Genomic DNA, 18129 nt, shown 5'->3' on the forward strand with positions numbered 1-18129 from the left:
CCTTTAAAATAAATTTTATAGTACATTTACAATTTGTTCAAGCCTTTTTCTATAAAAAAAGTTTATATTCCTGTGAACTCATTCTCCCAGCTATTCTGTTTTCACTGACCTGAACATTCCTCTGAGTACCCTCTATATTCTCCCTGTAGACACTAATGTGATTTCAAAAATAGCTCTACTACAAGAACTCAGTTAAACACAGTAGAAGAGAAAATAAAATCCCCACAGTTTTCAACTGTTTAAAGATAAACATGATCTCACCACTGAACTTCAGTATATACACTTTGGCAAGCTCCCTCACATCAGCAAAGCAGGACATTTACTTCCCAATCAGTATCACCCACTGCAGTAGATCATTCTGTTCCTTTCAGTGAATTTGCCAGAGAAATATGGTGTAACTTACCTTTGGTATATTGGATACTATTTCGTAGGTCACTCCACAGGCATAATATATATTTTTCAAGGATATTCTCCTTTTCAGGCTCTGGGTAAAACTCTAGAAACAAAGTAAATAATCATTATAAAAACAATAATTGACATTTATGGCATCCTAAGAAATAAAACGTTGCAATGCAAAAAATTATTTTACCACAAAAGCATATTTTTCAGGACTCTAAGTTCCTTTTTAGCATTAATGATCCTTTAAATACTCTTTACAGCCCTGTACTCAGTATACAATGCTACTAAGTTCAATCAGTAACATTTTCCTCCCATTTTGCACTTATGCTCTATCCTCGTGTAGTAACTTGTAACTGAGAAACTGTGGCTGTAAGAAGTCTCTAATGCACAGATACCAACATTTCTCATTTTTTCGGCCACCTGTTCAACAGGTAGAAAATTCCTTTTGCAATAGCAAAGTATAACTCTGCTTTCTAGCCGTAACTGAAATCGTAACCAGAGTTTTCACTGTTGTCATCACAAGCTTTGCATGCTTCACTGTCAGGTTAGTTAGCACTTACATCACTAACTGTAAACTTAACTTTCATCTAATAAGGGATTTTAGACAAACCAAACTAGCAAAGGACAATATGCCAAGAGGCATGGAATTCTGCTGCTTAGCAAGTTGCTTAGTAGTACAACAGCTGTTTTGTGCTCTTCCCCCCATTGCACCACAAAATCTGAAGCAATTCTGAAATACACTCTTGGTCTCAATCACCCGGGAAACAGAAAGGAACATAATTTCAGAGAGCACCTCATTGTCTAAACCAATGAAGCAGCAAAGCAAAGCGAACAGCAACCACTTTTGTGGCCAAAGTAAACTCCCTATCCAAGATCATCACATAAAAGTGGGTAAAGAATGTATACATTTGTGTAATGCTGGGAAACAAGCCTAGTTAGTAATTAACCAAGAAAGCAGCAAAGAGGAAGAAAAAAGATATATTGTGTTTATGCTAAACATTTGAAGGTGCCAAAGATGCTTTCAGGGATAGAGTGGCTACACTGACCCTATACTAGATAAGCTACTGCAAACTTCTCTGAATCAAAGAACATTGAGTTGTATAGACAAGAAGGTGAACTCCTTTTTTGTTACAGAAGTAGCACCTCTTACACTCTGAACCAAATCAGGCTGAAAAATGGGACAGTTCAGAGGGATATACCAGAAGAGCACAGCTTCACTGCAACCTATAATGATCATATTTTTCATTTGTCTTTCATAAGAATTGGAGGGACCAAACTTACAAAAAATGAAGCAAGCAACTAAGAAAACACATTCATAAAATTAAGGATGTCAAACAAAATTAATAATAATAAAACAATATATTAACTTCTTACCTGCTTGTTATAAATATTGGCTGCAATCCTTTTGCGTAATACCAGTTCCATTGCAGCAGGATGGCTGAGCTGCACAGTAGTCTTCACTATCAAGTAAATTCTCTCATTTTGAGGAGTTACCCTATTCAGGTGCACTGAATCATGGACAGAAGAGTCCCAAGCAGCGGTGGCTGAAACCTATGCAGACAAATGAAGTGGAGGAAGGAAAGGGAAATCAAAGATTCAATTACTCTAACAACAGGTATCATTTGCAATGACTTAACATGAAGTAAAACAATTTTTTAATGAGAGAAAAATAAGCGTCGTTGAACAAAGTGGAGTCAAACCTACTTTTCATAGTAAGGAATTTATCAGAAGCAGCATAAAAGACGTGTTAAGATATTGGGGAAAACAATTGTGAGCACAATCCCTGCACTGTGCAAACCCTGCCCCAAAAGGAAATCTTCACACAGCTGGAGACAGAAAGGAAAGCAGAAGCAAGACTGGAGGAAGGACTACAAATCCTATTGCAACTGTATTAGAAGTTTATTAAATTCAATGTCAAGTCTTCCATCTGTGTTGGATTAGGCTATAACAGCCCATACAGAATTAACATGGTCCCATCCTGCAGAACATCTTTTTCCTTCCCCCTGCCTCCTCCCCAGATTTGGCGTCCCATTTATTCTGGAAATGGTCTCTTAAGCAATGGGCTGAGTTGGCATAGAATGTGGAAGAAATTAGTTAATAAATTCCAAAATGGATTCAGAACTGTTCATTTCCAACAATTCCCAAACTTTATATTTAAAAAGGTAATTGTGTACTACAAAGGAAAAAGTTTTATTTAAATATTAAGCTTTGCCCAGTGTGCACAATAAATGAAGTGGTTTTCTCTGAAGAATCAAGAGCCTGCACGAGGAATGATGAAGGGGTGAGGAAAGAAGAAAAAGGGATTTTGAGTCAGGCAGCTGAATTATTCTTTTGCCAAGAAGACCTAAGACTTGTCACCTCTGAATTAAGGCAGAAGAGCTAACAAGTCATATCCTCTCAAATTCTAAATAAATAGGCCAGAAAATGAAGGCAGCACTAGATACAGATGGTACTTCTAAGACAAAAAGATAATGATTAAATACATACAAGTAGAAAATAAAACATAAGAAGAAAGTGTTAACATAAGCTGCAGTTGTCAAGAAGGAGGCTTGCTAACAATTTACCTCATCATCACTGTGTTTTATGATCGGCAGATAAAAGAATGGACTCCCATGCTCCTTTGGTAGTATTGAGTTAACTCCTGATGCATGGGGACCTATAAGTTGTTCATTGGCACTGAGGTCATCAGCTAATGAAACAAATGTGCAAAGAATGAAATAGTTTTATACCAAAGGATATTAATATATAGAGGCAAAGTTGTAATACAAAGTTGTAATAAAGTCCTACCCATATTTCATAATACATTTAATCCTAATTAATCTTATTACTATGCAGTATTTTGAAGACTATTTTGGCATACAAAAGAAGGGAAGTAAAACCAGGCTAAGACTCAGCCTGAACACATTCTCACATAATCTAAATGGAATTCAAAACTATTTCTAGGTATTTATAACATTAACTTACCCAGCCAGAAAATTTCTCATTTATCCACCTGTCAGCCTAACCAGCTCATCTCTTAGTTAAATCACTTCTGATGTATCAGGGAATCTTTAAATTGAGAATAGCAGTTCTGGCTACATTAGGTTTTTAGCTAAACAAAACCAAAAGTTGTGCAATGATCCATCAATCTGTTTAAATATCCTATTTGATCTCCTGTTTGCTAATCTCTGATGATAATGAAAAAACAAGTAACAACATTCCTTGTGTGCACAGATGAAGGAAAGAGCGTATATCATTTTCCAAAAGCAGCTTCTAAAGCAGGTATTAATGTATTGCCTATATAAACATGTCTGGTCGCCCACTGCAGTGCTGAATGTGACAAGGCCTGTGGATCCTCCTCTGCTTTATGTCCAAGTTTACACTTACAGACTTGCTTCCTAAACAGTCCTTAAACGTGGTGCTAACTCTAGTCTCTTGTTGCTTACAGTGTGTATCTGTGTCTTAAGAATATATATCAATAGTCTTCTCACATGTAAAATTAAATACCTTCAAAGGGAGAACGTTCAGATTCTCTAACAAAATGCTCGTTATAGTCCTAACACACTCTTCATTAAACCAGCTGTTTAACACTCTATAGATGCCTGAGTGGAAGGAGGTCTGAAAGCATTGGGAGATTATCCATCAGTGCTTTAATGACATGTGGATTTGTACATCAAAACATTTACAGGATTTTCTTATCTGCTGTTCAATTTAAACTAAGCTTGCTCTCTTACACTATTTTCTGTTGCACAGCCTATCCCTGTACTCACATGTTCCCCAATTTTTATCTTTATTTTAAAATAGTTGTGCTTAATTATTCCAACATACAGAATCAGAAGAAAAACATTTTACAAGCCATATCAGACAGTGCCATTGCCAGGACTTGTTTGATTTCTTACACATTTCAGATTCATTCTTCCATTTATCAATTTATTGATCCAAACTAATCCCCTCCACCCAGGTTTCTTAACCTGCTGTTACAACATACCATTCAAATCAAGGAAGAGGACGGGTATATGTGTTTCCATTCCTGCAGGCGGAATCCTGAAACAAAACAACGTGCTGTCAACAAGGAAGGCAAATTCATACCTAAGCTAATTTGGGCAAACAGATGTCCATGCAAGATTCATTACTGTAACCAATGACTAAAGCAGTCAACATTTTGATGGCTAATCTGAATGCCTATGTTGTACAGACAGTATTTTGTTTACTACACATGCAGCTAAATGTAGTGCTTTGCCAAAACTTAATTCACACCACACAGCACATTTCAGTTGCTGTGAGGATGAGTTTTAAACATCCTGTTCTGTTTCTTATAAAGTTAACTGGTTGTAGTCATCTCATACATAAAGGTTAGCAAACTTTCAAACAACTGGATATGTAACTACTGGCAAGGCATAGTCTTTATAGCAATAAATACACTTTCAGCTGTATGACCACAGCACGCTTCAGGTGGATAAGGGGAAAAAATGGCGAGGAAAGAGTATCACTACATCATTCACCCAGTGAAGAAGAGATATTAGGTATTATCAGAGACATCAGTGTACACTTGATTAGAGCCGTATTTCTTGACCATGCTTTCCCAAATCTAACATGTTGCATTCCTCATTTTTGCATGTCAGTTCCAATGATCTTAGTTAAAACACAAATTTAAATTAAAAGGGAAATATATTAGAAATTCAAGTGAAACAGAAAAGAACACATCCTTTGAAGTCAGAATTTCTTCCCTCCCCACCCCGTATCAGTGAAATTATCACATGTTCTACCATTCATTTTTGAACCACTCCTTTTCTGGAAGGAGTCAAACTACAGGATAACTTTCTCAGAATTTTGTAAAATTGTAAAATACTATGTTAAATTCAAAAGTGACTTTCAAACATTGAAAGCTATGTCAAAGCTACTTTATGTAATACATCAGCTAAGTGAACCTTTCTTACATTCAAACCAGCACCTGACCTTCTAGCCTTATGCCAGCTGAGTATAATTTGTAGTATTGCAGGAAAATGTAGAAAGCTCTAGAGCATCCTCAGATTTTTACCTTGTAGGGTGCAATGTTCATGTAGAAAAAGCTAACCACTCCAATGGTTTTTCTGAACATACCAATTTGCAGGGGCACCGGGAATTCCACTGCCTGGTGCTGGAACAAACACTGCATTCCTCTCTTCCGTCAGCCCTACCCACTGTTCGACCAGACGGGCTTCTCGTTCTATATCATCCTCAGATTTTTCTACAGTAAAAGAGATTAGTACTATGCATGAAATACATTTTTCATGGTGTAAGGAATAAAGTACTTATGACAGGGACTTTAAGCTTCAAACCTTGTTTATTGCTGATCTTTTGAATCTGCTCATCTAAGTATTCTCTGCGTTTTATCAGTGCATCAGACCACCTTTCTCGTACACAGTTTAAATCTTCTTCCTAACATGGAAAGAGAAAATAAAGTTATTAGACTATGTCCTTAAGGTTAAAGGGCAGTGGATTTCATGATAATTTAATCAGAATTGATATTAAACAGCTTGCATGATGCAGAAAACTTTTTTCCCCGAATGACATGCACACTGATTAAGTACCTCATCACCCATGAATGGAAGCTTATTTGCTTTCAAGTCTCAAATTCCAACAGGATGAAAAGAAAATGTGACTTGCCTCAGTTGCTGAACAGAATTATACACCATAGGCTAATTACTCACAGAAGTGGGAATCAAACTTTTTAATAGCACATGGAATAGGAAAAACAGGTATCAACAGTTGATCATAAGTTCTCCTGAAGATTAGACAGGTCAGTACACCCTCAAACCTGCACAAAATTCTATTGCTAGCAGCTGCTATCAGTGCAATTAAAAGATTTCTCATGCAAACAAAACCCATCATGCAATCATGCTTTGTGGTATCACAGAAAATCTGGTTCGTTCTTCTCTGTGATATGTCAGGAAGCGCATAAACAGCCCGCAAGAAGTTAGTACCTTAACTGATATTTTTGAGATTGCTGTAAAACCTAATATGTTATCTTAAGGGATGTCAGCATTCTCACCTAACTGGTTTTACTTCTGTAAAGCTGCCTATTAGAAATGAGTCTTCCATGTAGAAGTCTGATATGTGTTCTACATTTTTTAGGTATTTCCTTTTCTGTCTTTTGTTGCCTTTTAAATAAGTCTTCTGTTATACTGTCACTGTCTTTTTTAACTTACCACACAAAAAAACAGGTTCAAGGTTTGGTTTTGTGTAGATAAAAAAAATTGCTCTACTGAAGCTTCTGTATTCCCCCCACTCACATCCTCGCCTCTCTCTCCCACAAGCATTTCGGAAAACTGCACAGCTTGGAAGGTTACGATGTTTTCTTTAGAAAACAAACAAAAAATCCTATGCTGTGTAATTTGGTTGGGAAAGATGCCTGCAGCTGCAGGTGGTTGTTTTTTTCCCTATGATATTCACTGGAAACTGTTTTCATTCTAAATTAAAGTTTCCAAGCTTTTATTCACATAGCAATTCATGTAGCCAGTTAGGAGAGCTGACTGCTGAGTACTAGAGAAGAGAGCACACTGCAAGAGTATGAAGTCACAAGGTAAACTGAAATAGCAGTGTTTTATAGCCCAGGTAGCCTCTTAAATGCACAGCACATATGTATTTCAAAGCCGCTTTTGCTCGCTCCAGTACGCTTGTTCATTTAAAAGTTGCTGGCTGTTAGCATTAGCTGTGCCCCATGCCACAGGATTGACAGCAACAGCAGCAATACCTGGTAACTATCCATATCACCACCATCATCCTCCTCTTTCTGGTAGGAAAAAATAAATTTTGTAAAACACAAAAAAACATGCATTTCTCTCAACAGAAACTCACAGAAATACCCCAAAACATGAATACTAACATTTCTGCCACAAACTTGCAAAATGTTAAAATTGCAACATTCAAATAACCAAAGTCATATTAACAGGTAGAAAATTTTTTTTTCATTACAGACTGCAGCAGCTCAGCCATGATTTGAGTATTAGTGAATATATTTATATAAAAACAAACAAACAAAAAACCCCCCACAGAATACTGTGCCAGAAAAAGGACTGAGCAAGCATACAACCAATCTTCAAGTTTTACAGCTTCATCTGTATTTAAGGTTATAATCACTTGTGGTTCTGAATGTAACCCTTCTGACAAAAGGCACCCTGCTTCCTTGGGTGGCCCATTTCACTTGTTCTTTGCCATCACTGTTAAAATCACGCTTTATTTCCAATATTAATTTGTCCAGTATAAGCTTGAAGTCATATATACTTCTTAAGGACTTTTTCTGCTACATGAAGTAGCCCTTTCACATTCAGTGATGGCTATTTTTGATTCTGATCAAATAACAACTCAGTCCTTATTGAAAAGGTAAACAGTCTCTCACTAAGATATCTTCTCTACTAATTTTCTTTTTTTTCTGCTTTTTACCCACAACTTTCATCATCCCTGTAAGGGACGGAAACTAATGGCACTAGGAATCTAGCATTAATCACCTCTACACACAAAGGTAAAAACACTTTCCATATTCCTGCTGTCTCATATATATTGAAATACCACATCTGGTACTTTATCAGTTATACACAGAGTTATAAGCAAAAAAAAGAAGCAGATTTAGCACCATTTGCTCACATTATATGTATTAACCTCAAACATGTGTAAAACTGCAAAATAACATATGTACCAGTGTGCTAAGGTCCCTTTTCGAATTATGCTGGGCTGGCTCTAGAACAGCAAAACCAAACCAAACCAAAGTATGAAAAATTAACTGTCTTACCTGGTAGCTGTCCAAGCCCCTTTGCAGTTTGGTTGATCTGGCAGTCACACCGCCTATAGAGACTGAAAGAATTGCTTCTACCATGAGAGGCAACGTTCCCGAATGTTGTACGGGTTTCACTGTCACCTGAACTCTGCGAGAATGACCCTGAACAGGTAATTGAGAGACAGAAAGAAAGAGAGAGAGAGAAAAAAAACAGAGCGAAACTAAGAATAAAATTAAGAATCAGTTTAAGCATGAATAAGAAGACAGGGAAAAGATATGTACCTGCCTAAGCTGGAAAATTCCCCCTGTGTTTACATCTTTTGCCTGATGGAGTTCAACTGCAGTATATTCTCCCATCTCATTCAATTCTTGTATGGAAATCCACATTTCTATTCTTCGAGTTACTTCATTCCACCTAAAAAGACATCCCCACAAAAACTAATGGTTGCCTCAAAGTATATTTTGTGCACCACAAGTATTAGAAAGCCTTCAGAAAGCTGATGGAAGCATTCATGTGTAATTTATTTGTACCTGTCTCTCAGTGTCCTAGTTTTAGCATGAAGAGAATCAACTTCCCAAACAGAGCTGCCATTGCCAGTACATCTGTGACCCCACACCTCAATAGCAAGAGCTCCTTCTGAAATGAACTCCAAAAACTCCTCTGTGACATTCACCACATAGTCCTGGCAATGAGAAAAACAAATCACATCCAATCAAATGAAATAATTGTATCTCCTCGACTGCTTTGCAAGGACACACTAAACAACTACCTGCATGGTAAAACCATACAGTCTGGATCATAAAGCTCAACTCTGGTCAAGGAAGTTGTGAAACATATCATCTCCGCAATTCCTGCTTCTGCAAAATTTCCATAAAAACTATGTCACGGCTTGAATGATCTTTTTTAAGTTACTGAGCTTACGAAGCAAGTATATAATAAGATGTCATTACATAAACTATAGTTTCCCCCATGCATTAAAGATGACACCTGAATTTAAAAGACCACTAATTAAAAGATTTTTTCATTTTGCTGCATTTTGAAGAAGCGATGAAGTGAAATATTATGGCATTCTAAAGTATAGTCAAGAGTCATTAGTTATATGACTTGATTCCCTCTTTCTTCCCCCAGCAAAACAAGGCTCAAATTCTAAATAGCTTATCTCAAACACACCATCCTCCTGGTAACACCATTTCATAATAAAAATAGTTACCTTACAGTGAGAGAAGGTCACTGTAAAATGAGCATCTTTGCTCTGAGGTGAAGGCACATCTGGATCTACCACTGGTGCCGCTACTGTTGACTCGCATTGATCCCAAAATGTATATTGACAAAAGACAAAGTTGGAGAGATTAGGTGGCAGTCCGGTTGCTTCTTTTATTTTTACCTGAGGAGACAAAACAGATGTTGTCAAAAATACAATTGTTTCTTCTTCAGTTGTAAATTGTTCAAAAACTAAGTATTTAATCCAAAAGTACCAACAGTCAAGAAGAATTTTTAAAGGACATCTCCAATTGCTTTGTAACGATGTCCCTGTTTAGGAAATCTGTATTTTGCATATACAGAAGTGCAGATGCAAGGAAAGCAGTTACATTCACTTAACTAGCCCACCCACGTGCATGCTTTCTTTGAGGAAGCTGATAAGCTCAAGTGGAGAATGAACGACTTCATCACAGAAGAATGAGATCCAGACAGACACTACCCATAGATACTACATTAGATGATCAAAGAAACCATAGAAATTGTTCCCATTGTTAAATTTTCAAGTTACACAGAAAAACTGTTTCCCCTTCTGTGTCTGCCAAGGACAGTCCTTGTAACATCAGTATTTATGATGCAGACCTGCATATACTAGAAACTAATGCGAATTAATTCAGCCACTGGAAGCCACAGACTGACCTACACTGAACTGGAACAACAGAAGTCTTTTCTCGGTAGAGAGTTTTAAGCAAGCAATAGCCTACGTAGCTTAGTACTTTACATCAGACTGACTACATAGTTACAAAGGCCTGAAACTGTTAACTCCATCATGTGTTCTCACTTACCCTGCAGGAGAGCTTTTTCGCTCTGTGAATAATTTCTCCATTGTTATCCATGACTTCCAGACTCCCACTCTCACTGGAGTTCTCAGATGAGTCATCTCCTTCTACTACACGTTCTGGGACAGACCCAGTGACTCGCATTACTTCAACATGCAACCGTCCTGCAACCTAAGGCACAACAAATACTAAGAACCTGTGCACAAGAGACTTAAAGACATTAAGATGATAGATATCTAACTCTAGGAGGTGTGCAGAAACAGAACTGAACCACTCTCAACCACCAAATGAAAAGCAACAATGTCAAAAAAGAGGAGAAAGGAATGAAAAAATAATAGTTATTTGTATGCAGAACTACTGACCTTTTTAATTCACACACAACAGAAAAGATATACAGCATCATGACTGTACATCAGAACCTTAATATGCTGGGTGTTGCTCAGTTATCTACACTGATACTAGGAACTTTATTCTACTATTTTAGTAGCTAGGCAATCGCAAACAAATAAACAGAAAACATACCCAGCGATTTGGAACACACTTATTCACTGGGAAACAAGATAACAAGCATCATTTGCTGCTTGTTAAAAGAAAATCAGTGTATGTGAAGCCTCCCAGCCAAAAGCTGTGTTACCCCAGTAGGTATGAGGGCATGGGTACGCCCAGCCCACTCTATGTTAGGCTTTACCTCCCCTTGCTGGCTGATGATGGGCACAGCATACTGCAGCTTCACATCGTAGAAAAGGCACTCCAAAAACACATTGGCAACGCCAATTAAGTTGTGGTTCTCTTGTGCTTCGTAAAAAGGGTCACCTCTTTTGCCAATCAGCTTCCTTATCTGTTTTAAGGGTCATAAAAGTTATGTGAAAAACTGTAAGCGTGGGAACACAAAATCAACCAACCACACAGTATAAGATCATGGCACAATAAGAAAGTCCCTACCAATCCTTTCTCTTCCTTCATGTTACACAAGCAGAAAGAGACTAGAAGCATATCACAAACCTGAAATGAAATCTTTGAGATGGACATTATACAATCCTTTTACTATGGGATGTAGTAATATGTTGACTTACATTTTTTAGTGGCGTCAAGACAAAGCAGATTTTACCATAAGCTAGCACAGTAGCCATTGATTTCAAGAAGTTGCACCTTACTTTTCTGCTCTGTTCACACTTTTTAAATGAGAGGACAAATGATCCCAGGTTGAACAGCTGGTCTGGCTGCTGGGTACCACTACAAGGCCAAAAGGGAAGGTGCAGGATGACTCCCACTTAAGCCTACAAGTGTTCTTATGACTGCCATAGAGCTGAGATCACATCTGCAGCATTTTCTAGTCAAGTACCCCATACACAGCCACAAAGAACTCATGCAGATTCCTAGCATGATATGCACTCCTCAGTGGACTTGTTAGCTCCTTCCCTTCTCCTCCTCCTTCATCTCCAACACATGCATTTGACCTACGTGTTTCTATGTAGCACATAGAACACGTGCATTATGGACGACATAGGTCATGGTAAGGACGACCCTGGCTCAGGCAGACATAATATATTCAAAGGATATGCTATCAGTTCTTACTAAAGTCAGCAGCAAAATCATCATTGTCTTCAATGGGCACAGATGAAGTGCTTGACCTCCCCTGTGTTATGATTTTAGAGATTCCCATTGTCCCGTCCAAGGCATGTAACAAAGGCACAACAGCTGTTCAAACATATTTGAGAACGATTCTTGGTGCAAGTAATTTAGGTGCTCCCTATCAGCCACAAGACAGCAAGATATACTTCCTATACACTTCCACCTGAATACTTAGAGGACGTCTTCTGGAACACCAAATCTCACATCTATCTCTTGCCAGCAAACAAGCAAGCTTTTGACAAGACTCACAATTATTTGCCAGGGCTAATGTACTACTAAAATTCTCAGGAAATGCCACTTAGTTTTGATGGAGATACTGACGTAGTCTAAGTACCTTTGATTGATTTCTTCACTGCTTTAAGGTTGGGGGATATACAGATGAAATTACAGAATATTTCACATTTTAACATCAAGTTCTACCCCACTAATATGTTCTGCACCTTGAGTGCATCTAAGCAGCATCCTTGCTAGCTTTGATACTGACGGCAATTTAATAATTTTATTTCTAATGCAGCTTGCTGCTTCCATTCAGAGCTAATGCTTATCTGCATGGCACCTGTATTATGCCAGGTAAACATATGCTCTTAGTGGTATCACAAGTCACTACCTCAGCACAAATATATCTGACCTCAGCACACTTATATCTCAGAATGCAAGTGAGGATAGGACACAGCTGTGTTTTATTATGCATGGGCATTTTGAATATTTAGTATTATAAATATTTTGGGGGGTTGTTTTTTGTTTTTTTGTTTTTTTTTTTTTTTTTAAAAAAAAACAACCCAACCACAATACCCATAAACTTTCATATACAAAGTCAATGCACTTGATCTGTACAACATATTAGAAGCGGTTAAAAGAAAACAAAGTCAATTTCTGATCCCTTTCAGAAAATATATACAATACCTCAGGAATTTTCTCCTTCCACTCTTGATAGACGTCTCTCATGTCAATCAATTTGTTCTCTAGTTTCTCAATAGTCCACACTTGAGTACCTTTTCCTTTTCGTCTCACTTGAATAGCAGGCTCGCTTACTATTGCACCCCTCTAAATCAGAGGAAAAAATAATCACTGCAGGAAAGGTGCATATAAGTAGTTTAACTCTTCACTCAAACTGCATTCCTGAAAAGGAATAAAATACAGAACACACAGCTGCTCTCTGCATGCCAGCCATACTATCTCTGTCCTCAAACGCAGCATACTCTATACATCTCTGAGGATCCAGACCTCTTTGCCCTTCTCAGACAACTACCATTCACACAGGAACATTAACACTCTCAATCAAATCACTTATGACAAGCTTATTATCCTAACTGCTAATATATTTACAGCAGCACTTCAACTAGAAAACCCTTAAGACAAAAAAATTTTAGTCATCTGTAACAAAACATGGTAATTTTTGCAAACATAACTAAAATGCAGGTTTTATAGCAACAGAACACAAATGTCTGTTCACAAACCGTATGCACATATGGTGATCATACACGTAAAAGAACAGCAAGAGCCATACTTAATGCTATGTTCCCATTTTTACTTACAATTATTCACTTTCAATATATCAAAGTCAGGTAGCACCCATATTTTGCCTATGCATAATCTAACAAAAGTAACATTTTATGGCCTCAGGTTAGATGGATGTTATATACATTTACATATTTTACATTAGCCATAAACCTACATTTTCCAGCATTCTTTGTTGTCATTACCTTTTTGTTGGCACTGAGGTTTTCAGCAGGGATCTGAAGTGTTACTTGATAATCTGTTAGCTTACTCATTTCTTCTGCTAAGAAGTTTGCTTCTCTCACCAGTGTATTTGCCTTTACTATCTGCTCTCGAAGTTTAGCCAGGCTCTGTCGAAACAATTCATCCCTGTGGTGCAGTAGGTAACATGAAAAATACACAGAAACCTATTTCTATTATTGGAAAGCTGCAAATAGAGGTGCTAACAAAGACTATTCTGAAACAAGTTTAAGAAATGCTGTATAGCACTATGTCAGCAAACACAAAACTGTCAGACAATTTTATTGAGGAAAAGGAGTGATCACATATTAAACAAACATATTACTGGTGCGATAAGCATAGCACAGTAATGCCCAAATAAAAGGGCTCAGTACTATGGGAGCTTTTACAGTGATGATTTGTTAAAAGCCCTAAGGACATTCCTAATTTTCAAGAAATGAAATAATTGCAGCTGTCTTTGTCTTTAATCTGGAGTCCTGTTCCACAGAAACTACCAGTCCCAACATGTGAGACTTCATCTTGATAAAACCTGCTTTTACTCAGATTGTGATGTTGGAACCTGCAACCACTGCAGGCCACAGCTTTACATCGCAGCTACGGCTTTGCAGTGCTACAGACCCCCAGACCTCCCTCCATATACTTAAGCCATCTCAAGTGTACATATTAAAAAAACATAATAAAAATCTTAAGTCCTATAGACCCAAAGTACTTTTTAAGTAATAGATGAATGAGTACAGGTTAAAGCTTGTGCACTCTGTACAGTTAACAGTCCCTGGACAAATACCAAAAAGGTTTCTAAGGCCTGTCTGAGCAAATCTCTTCTACCATAACAACTGGCAAACCTGCTATGACATATACTATACCTCCACCTGCGATACTAAGATACGCTCTCACCTGGGATTCTCATCTTTAATTTGCCTTTTAGAAGTATCACGATTATCCTCTGAGCAAATGTGAAGTTCCCCTTTCTGCCTTTCCTTGTAATCCCAACAGCACTTACTGCATCTCATCATCTTCATAAAACTCATGACCAAACTTCAGATATTTCACTGACCAGCACTCCCTTGTATGATTGTTTAGCTTCTCTATGTGAAGTCCTACTGAAATACAGTACATGTTGTGTACACACACTTCTCATTTCTACAAAATACATTACATTATGGGCAAGTGTAGGAGGAACAAGTAAACTCATGGACTTTGCTGTGAATACAGGTAAAATTTGCCTATTTGCCTTTATACAGATAAGCTTAGATCTTTTGTATGTCTTCATAGTACAAACCACAAACAACTGCTAATACGTCTTTCAGTCCCCAGCAGAACTCTTCTTCAGTGGCTATCTTTTTTCAAAATATCCCAAAGAACAGCCTGTGTAATTCAAACTGCACTCTGCTGACTCCCTGATACCATACCAAAGTGGTAAATGACCAGCAGCATTAGCAAGCAGCCCTCAATTTTAGCCTTCAACACGCTACAACATGCAGCTTTGTCTCTCTCCTGTCTGGCCTAAATTTGCAACAGGGGTGGGTTTTGTTGGATCTTAAATAGCTGCTACTATCAGTGGATTTTTAGTCCACTTCCTCCATATCTGCTCCCGGCATTATACTGAAAATTCCTTTCCCTCTGCCTCTTGCTTCTGTTATTCAGGCCATCAAGATTAAATGAGCAGTTCCAGACCATGGGAGTGACACATTCCACAGACAGCTATAATTTTGGATTCACCCAGAAAATGACGGTAGAGTCAAGAATTACTCACTAAATAGTACTTAATACTGAGAGTGCATTACACCTGCAACCACTGCGAGACAGCTTCCTAGCTTGAGAAACAGAAAGCAGCTTTGATCTGTAAGTGCTGTAAGAGCCATGGGATTCAGCTATAGCCAGTCCCTTCCTTGATCCAGGAAACTGGCATCTGGCAAGGTTTTTGGGGAGGCTCCCACACCAATCTTTTCTTAGCTAGATTCTCGAGAAAGGAATGGTTTAAGACTATAAAGAGGACTTATGAGTAACTCGACCAATTATTATGTGTAGTTCTCATTACATTTGTGTTTTTCCATACATAGCTGTGCCAGCGCCCTTGCAGAAACTTAGGCAAAAAATAGTTTCAGATAGGATTTCTTAATTCTTACTACACAAAACATATGACAAGCTCCATTAGGATATTAACCAAAGCAAATATCCGCTGAACATGAAATCCTGAAACAATTGTTTAAGCCAAACAAGGAAAACACATCTCACTCATGAAGTGTCACTGCAAGGCTCTGGGATTCCTAATGTGAGATACTGAATATGCTGAACTAACCTCTGGTCCAGTACACCACCACCCCGCCTCGCTCCAACAAATTAAATTTGTTCAAAGTTACAATAGGTTAACTTTATGCCAATGGGTTTTAACACCAGGTCAGGTATCACCTGTCCTTCCACAGCCAGCATAAAGCCAGAATAAACTCTGTGCAATGTGTTCTAGCTGATCTGACAGATAGAACCACGTGCCTACATGCGATACCTATCAAATTCATTTTGCTGGCTGATCCGGTACAGCTCACCTTCATTTGCAATGGCAACAGTGACAGCTAAGCCCGCACTAATCAAATCCTGTGCAATCCAGGCACTTGGCTCTTTTGCATGTTCTTCACAACCAGTCTTCCCGTGTTTTCCTGCATTTCATGCCCTCTGGCCAGTTGGCTGGTGAACACCCTCTCAGCACCGTGTTGCCATGCTTTTACAGCCAAAACCCCTCAAAGATCTTTTTTTCTTGTTTCTTATTTAAGAAGATTCAATTTTTTCACCCTTTTTTCAGAAGCCCAAACTTCTTCTAGAACTATAAATAAATAAAAAGTATACCTATGAGGATCTTCTGGAGGACAGGAAACTGATAATTAGTTTTTCCAGAAAAACTGCTTATTCAATGGCAGTGCCACCAAAACATTATCAGACTCCTTACTGATCACTATAAAGAGCATTCATTCTCCTCTTTTTTACAGTGCAAGGTACAGTCTTGAAGTAGTTCAACAGTTATATACAGTAAAGCATTGATCCATGAAATCCAGAGGCAAAAATGCTTGTTCGAAGCACAGTTCCTCCTAAGAAATGTCTAACAACTACTGAGAAGAGAAGTTTGGCAGAACAGTTAGCCTTGGTATCACTCCAGATGCTCTTGGTTTTTTTAATGTCATTACATGGTTATGGTGGTTGGTTAATTTTAAGTTGATCAATTACAATTTTTTCTTCTCAACGCTCAAGGACAGCCAAGTTTTTTGCTACTTCCTTTTCTCTTCTGTTGCATCTTTTTAGAGGTATTGTTTCCCTTGCCAGTAAGCCCAGTTCTCATCTCTGCTACTGAAGTGGGTTATCAGTGATTTCTTGATGGCCTTGCTGTGCTCAAAGCAGTTCTGAATAGCAATGACTTCAACTGGCATGTTTCTCATTTTGCACTCCTTCTGCAGCCCTAAAAGAGCCTGCAAATCGCAACCATGACTCTGCAATGCTTTACATTCAGTTCCCAATGATTCTGTTTTTAGCTTTTACAGGGGCAAACAATTATTTTAATTAAAGCTGAAACACAGCAGTACTACTCCCTATACTTGCCATGGAAAACATTCTAGTCATCACTGGTCAACAGTTCGTTATTTGTTTAGGGTTTTTTCCCAGGCCAAACTGGGCAGAAATCACAAAACAAAACCTTGCACAAAACCTAAACCAAGATCTGATATGTTCTATTTCTAACACTCTGAATTTCAAAGCTGCAACACGATTCTTGGCTATCTCTGTTTAGACTCCTCTTGTACATGGATTTATTTTTTTTAATGGTGGAGAACAAAACAAAAAACAATCAAAATAGGAAAGAGCGCTCAAACTCACTACATATAGAAAAAAATTGTTGAGTGAATAATGAACCTTCTGCTTTAAAAGAAAATAGATTACAAGGAAACAAGAAACCTGTTAGTACATCTAATCATTCTTCCTCCTGAATTAACCCAATGACAGAATACTCATTTGTATGCAGAAAACTTAAATCATCTCAGCTGCTACCCCTAGAACTTCTCTCTATGGAGTTGGCATCCTTCTGCCCCCAATGATACCAAGAGCAAGCTTCTCTTATTGTCAAGATGCAAACACACACATGCTGCTTAAACTCTGCTCACATCTTCCTAGTCTGCTTTTTTAACTGTCCCTGCCAATCTCATGATGATCTTTCACCAAGGCTGCATTCCAGGTGCCATGCTACTCCTTTGCAAAGAGGCCTGTTCACCTCATGGCAAGCCTTTTACTTCCTACACAGCTCAAACATACTCTATTTGACTATTCTGCAGTTCTCATACACAGCAATTCTCTTCTAAAGCTGGGCTTACTTTTAGAAACACATACATACAACAGAAGGACTGCTATTTTCTGTATTTTTTTATAGTTCTTAGATTGCAAAATACTGTGCTCTCATTGTATACTCTCAACACACAATACTCCTTAGTGGACTCCTTAGTCTTAGTTGACAAATCTACCTCTGCACTATCCTTTCCTTTCTTTCCAGAACTAACTTAATTGCTAAACCAAACATTTCAGAAGTACTTTTCTAGTTAAAAAAAAAAAAAAAAAAA

General features: G+C 37.9%; 1 protein-coding gene across 7 annotated transcripts in view; it reads right to left on the reverse strand.

The window, feature by feature from the left end:
- KIF13A (kinesin family member 13A) overlaps positions 1–18129 on the reverse strand; it is a 119005-nt gene that overhangs the window by 15114 nt on the left and 85762 nt on the right. For 5 of the 7 annotated variants that reach the window (XM_030041788.2, XM_030041790.2, XM_041118304.1 and 2 more), the window contains exons 18-32: positions 13504–13666; positions 12704–12844; positions 10857–11006; positions 10175–10339; positions 9343–9516; positions 8663–8814; positions 8414–8546; positions 8147–8293; positions 7112–7150; positions 5697–5796; positions 5479–5605; positions 4367–4422; positions 2964–3088; positions 1774–1950; positions 404–496 (exon numbers count right to left, since the gene is read on the reverse strand). In XM_030041788.2, coding sequence (XP_029897648.1) covers positions 404–496; positions 1774–1950; positions 2964–3088; positions 4367–4422; positions 5479–5605; positions 5697–5796; positions 7112–7150; positions 8147–8293; positions 8414–8546; positions 8663–8814; positions 9343–9516; positions 10175–10339; positions 10857–11006; positions 12704–12844; positions 13504–13666 — 1942 coding nt within the window. The remainder of the gene's footprint in view (positions 1–403; positions 497–1773; positions 1951–2963; positions 3089–4366; positions 4423–5478; positions 5606–5696; positions 5797–7111; positions 7151–8146; positions 8294–8413; positions 8547–8662; positions 8815–9342; positions 9517–10174; positions 10340–10856; positions 11007–12703; positions 12845–13503; positions 13667–18129) is intronic. The other 2 variants (XM_030041789.2, XM_030041793.2) reach the window with 1 other exon arrangement.

Source organism: Aquila chrysaetos, chromosome 18 (assembly GCF_900496995.4).
Source record: "Aquila chrysaetos chrysaetos chromosome 18, bAquChr1.4, whole genome shotgun sequence".
Lineage (NCBI taxonomy): Eukaryota > Metazoa > Chordata > Aves > Accipitriformes > Accipitridae > Aquila > Aquila chrysaetos.